At 31.5% G+C, this 4840-nt stretch overlaps 1 protein-coding gene across 1 annotated transcript in view; it reads left to right on the top strand.

The window, feature by feature from the left end:
* The first annotated feature begins 4607 nt into the window (after positions 1 to 4607).
* Positions 4608 to 4840, top strand: part of LOC108912407 (mid1-interacting protein 1-like) — a 4552-nt gene continuing 4319 nt past the window's right edge. The window contains exon 1 of the mRNA XM_018717611.2: positions 4608 to 4817. Coding sequence (XP_018573127.1) covers positions 4738 to 4817 — 80 coding nt within the window. The 5' untranslated portion in view covers positions 4608 to 4737. The remainder of the gene's footprint in view (positions 4818 to 4840) is intronic.

The raw sequence follows: 4840 nt of genomic DNA on the forward strand, positions 1-4840 counted from the left end.
AACGAAAAACGATTTTAGTTACCTACCTACCTATCTTAATTTCACTATTTATATTGTATTTAATACTTTATTATTATATGCGTCTATCCTGTTAATTTAACATTTATGGTGACTACGATGCGATCCCCTTACAATTGAGAATGTTGCGAGGATTTGTGAGATAATTATTTATTTATAAACTCCCATTATCAACAAAGGTTTTAAGGTATGTATTTAAAACTAAGGTGACCAGACGTCCTCCTTTCAGGAGGATTTTATCTTCCGTTCATGAGCTTTGTCCTCTTAGAGCTAGTGTAGTGTATGTAGTGTAGTGCAGTGTAGTGTAGAACTAGTCATATGTCCTACTTTCGGGCAATAGCGTCCTCCTGAGTACCCTTTTCGTCATAATTTAATAATATTCATATATAATTTTCATAAATCAACAAGCAAAATAATAAATAAAATCCAATTGAGATAGAATAGTGAAAAAGTACTTGGAAAAAATATTGAGTCTCTTCAGAAAACCTTTTGCAATTATTGTCTTAATAGATATAAAAAAGAGTAGTGCAGATTAGCATTCTTTTTGTAATTTATGGAAGTCACCGAGTGGGTATATGTAAAATTGCAAAAAATTTAAATGACTGATAACAGCTTTTCCGACCGGAGAACGCACTAAACGATTGATGTTCCAATTACATGCCTACATCAAAAACGATTTAAACTGAACAAATTTCAGTTGAGCCCTGAAAGGCGTACTCAGAAAAAGAGCGTACCTCATGCAGAATTCCCAAAGTAGTGATACTTTGCCCCAGGGCTCAAATGAATTTGGTTTATCTGTACCTAAATGAAATATAAGTCCATGCCCACCTACCTCCCCAACCATTTTCAAAATTCTGGTCACCACCATATTAAAACAATTCATCCACATTATAACTGGAAAAGCAATGTTTAAGTAGGTATGCGATCTTTTAATATTCCCTGATTTAACACAACAATATGTATCCACTCAATAAGTACCTACATTTACAATATGTATAATTAATAGCGTTTTCAACCTTATTCCAGGCATTATTCGATTCTTTGATATTATAATATAATTTGTTTTTACTTATTTTGTCTTTGTTAGAATCAGTTACCATAGTAAGTTATTAGTTGATATTGTTGAAAATAAAAATGATACAGCTATGTATGTATATGTAAATGTAAATATATTTTTATTATTTAAATTTAGAATGATAATATTAATTATTAGATTACGTATAATATACCTATATACACATGTCAATCCTCATTTTTTATTTTAGATAAAAGGTATATTAGGGCATAATAAATAAGAAAAAATATAAAAAAAACAACTATAATTTTCTGGTGATATCTAGAAACATTTATTTCCTGCATAAAATTACATTCAAAAAATATATACCTAAGCTACCTTCTTTTTAGAAGATAGCTTTAATCGATTCGGGCTGTGCTGACCACAGACGATTGAAATAAATTTTCTGTAATATTTGAAATGACAGCGTTGTGCATTATTGGTTTACGATATATTGAATTAGAACCCTCTTCCCTGTTCCCCGCACGTCATGAGTAATTACGAGTTCTGCGCTCGTTGATTGGATCTAATTCGATTAGTGGCCATACTGTGGCACTGCAAACAAGGGTCAAGAGCAGTGAGCTTTATAATCTTATGATTTAAATCATTTTCTATTAGATTTCAAAGCGTCATCTGATAAACTATTGTTTTGGTGCAAAACAGAACCTGATGCGACTGATGCAGAATAACATGCAGATATTTTAAGAGGCGATTGCTAAGACAAAATGAAGAAAACTTAATGTGAACATGAGGTCTAAAATGTTTTGTTTTCAATATAGATTTTGTTCACAGTTGAACTCTAAAGATGGTTATTTCGATATATTCGAAACGCATATCAGCCATTTCAGCATCTGAAAAATTAACCATTACATTTTTACTCAACCTAAGAGTTTTGTTGTAGATAAACAGAAAACGGCAACAATACTGGAACAATATTGATGTCAAATTGTATTTCAAATAAGACGAAATGTAATAAAGAATCCTAATATCCGCATGCACACAGCCCACTAGATTTAATTTAAAATTCCATAAATAAAAATGCATTTAAATGATTTTACTCAAAAAACGATGCATCTCAGTGCCACGACATAAAAATCCATTTTGATCCGCGGAACCCTAAATTAATGGCCAATCTAGAAGACACATACATACTCTCAACTTCTGCCACTCGCTTCTTACCTTCTTATAAGAGTTTGTTTCAATTTGCTTCTTTTAACAGTTTGTTTCAGTATGTAGGTAACAGTTTTTAGTCTGTCAAATTTGGAATATGGCGTGGTATATATTAAATTGTCGATTTACTAAGACCCACTGACTTTCAGCCAATGTAAATAAAAAATCCATTTGTTGATATTTCAGAATTAAAAAATACGACAAATTTTAAAGTATGTACCTACTACTTGACTTGGCCCGAAGTAGATTTGCGAGTCATGTATTAGCTCGGAAAGTGAGAGACTATGGAGCTTCTATTAACAGTCTATTAACGCACTTATTATTAGTTAAAAAAAAAATACAGTTTGGGTATATATTTGGTGGGACACGTCTACTAGACCAGCCGTTCGTAACATTTTTATTTATTGATCTATTTTAGTTCGCATAGATGGCGCCAGCTTTACTTAAGTTTTGTAAATAACAAAGGCTATTACGGTATTCTTTTCACTGCACATAATGTTATGAGCTTGAAAATAGAAGCAAGTAGAAGAGAATGATAACTTCTCCCTGGCACACGATCGATTGAGATATTACAGTCAACGACACAAGCAAGAGTTAGTGATCCATTAAAAAGGAATGCAGTTTTACAGAGAGCCAATAGATGGCAGATGGCTGTTGCAGCCTTACGGCCCCTAACAGTTTATTCAAAGTGGAAGGAATCGAGGATACGGATACGGCCGACATCTTTCGACAAAAATTTCGCATTCTGTTATACTAAAAGCCACGATGCTATCGTGAATTCAACCAACAACTGGCTTATTGTCTAATTATGACTGCGCAAAATGTAGTAAAAAGATGGTGCTACTGCTATGCGATAAAGTGGACCGAACGAAAATTTATATTAATTTAAGCAGGACAATTTTAAACTATACTAGCAAATATCAAAGTCAATGCAAATGCAGAAAAACTGATAAAAAAACCTATTAGGAAAACACTGTTCTAAATTCTTCGAATTAAAAATAAAAAAGCAAAACAAACTTATAATGGGTAGGTATCGAAGTCAAGTAAGTATAAACAAACGAATTAGCAATAAGCAGTTTTACACGGTCAAAGAAATCTGGAAAATTTTTTTATCTTTCAATAATAAATTACTGTATATAACTACCTAATACACAAAATTGCCATCCATTTATTGAAGACAATAAATTCAAGAAGAAATTCCATGGCTATTTTTTTCAACAAATTTTTTTAGTGAATTCTGGTTTTCATTTTGATATAAAGATTTAATGCCAACAGTGTTCGTGATAAAAATCACTAAATGTGATTTAAATAGGTCCGGCCGGATCCTCTTGGACTTATTTATTAACTAAAGTTAGTGGTACTAAATGAACCTCAATTATTAAAATTATTAGAAGTTGGTATTACACAAACTTTAATATTCAAAATTGGCCAGACTGACAAGTGACTACAGATTATAGATGCGTTCGCTCGCGCACGCAGATTAAAATTAAAATAAAGAGGAGGACACATCTATGCGATCACAATCGATCACAAAGTGTTAATCATCATCTTCTTTCCACTTTAGTGACAATGCAAGATTACCTAATCTCTTTATGAGTATTTTTATTATGGGGCAATATAGGTATAATTTTACAATTAAATAAAATAAAGCATGTTTACCTCCTCTAGATAAATATGCATCTGTGTTATAGGTAAAAAAGCAAATGACTGAAAAATTTTTTAGCTTTAATATTTATTCTAATTATAGCACCTTTGAGTAAACAGACTGATTGTATTATAATTACCTAAATATTTTAGACAGTAATAACATTCTAAATTCCATAGAAATTATTTTCTTTGCTCAATGCTCCTACATTGTTAAAAGCTAATGATAAGTTAACCAAAACTCAATTAAAATTTAGCTGAGAAAAAGCTGAATACGAAAAATTGAATCAATTATTTAGTAAATACACTAAACCGCGGATAATCTGGTGTATATTTGTTTTTATAAAACCTATTTATTTATATTGTTTGTTTATTTTTCCTCAGTATTCTAGAAACAGTTTCTTATGTTGTGTGTTTTGGTATGCAGGTGACAAAGAGCGCATATTTTAAATTCATAACTGATGCCATTCCTGTTATTTACTGACGTAGTGACGTAGTAAAATATTTCTTTTAAATTATAAATGATTCAAATGAATCTGGTATCTGTCTAAATTTGATATTGGACTTAATTAGAGCTAATACGGCCCTGATGAAAGTGGAAAAATTAAATGAGAAAGAAGAGAGACAACTAACTACACAACTAAATGTATTTCTCCCTACCCAGACCAGGGGCTTCCTATTCGTTGGTTTGCGTCAGCCGACTTGTCTCGTCATCGACATATAAAATTAAAGAGAACAAATTATAATTTCTAACTCGCATTCGGGGACTGAGTGTTTGTATTTGCACAAGGCTGTGGCTGTTATTTTATTTATTAAGAAATTTCGGTGTTGTGAACTAATTTTCCAAGCGAATGGATCTAGCGTTGAGTGATACTTTAACAAACATGAATAGTTATCCAGAAAATATAACAACAAGCCTAGAAAACAGCAGGTTAGTACACAGGTATATATATA

Source organism: Anoplophora glabripennis, unplaced genomic scaffold, assembly GCF_000390285.2.
Source record: "Anoplophora glabripennis isolate ALB-LARVAE unplaced genomic scaffold, Agla_2.0 scaffold518, whole genome shotgun sequence".
Lineage (NCBI taxonomy): Eukaryota > Metazoa > Arthropoda > Insecta > Coleoptera > Cerambycidae > Anoplophora > Anoplophora glabripennis.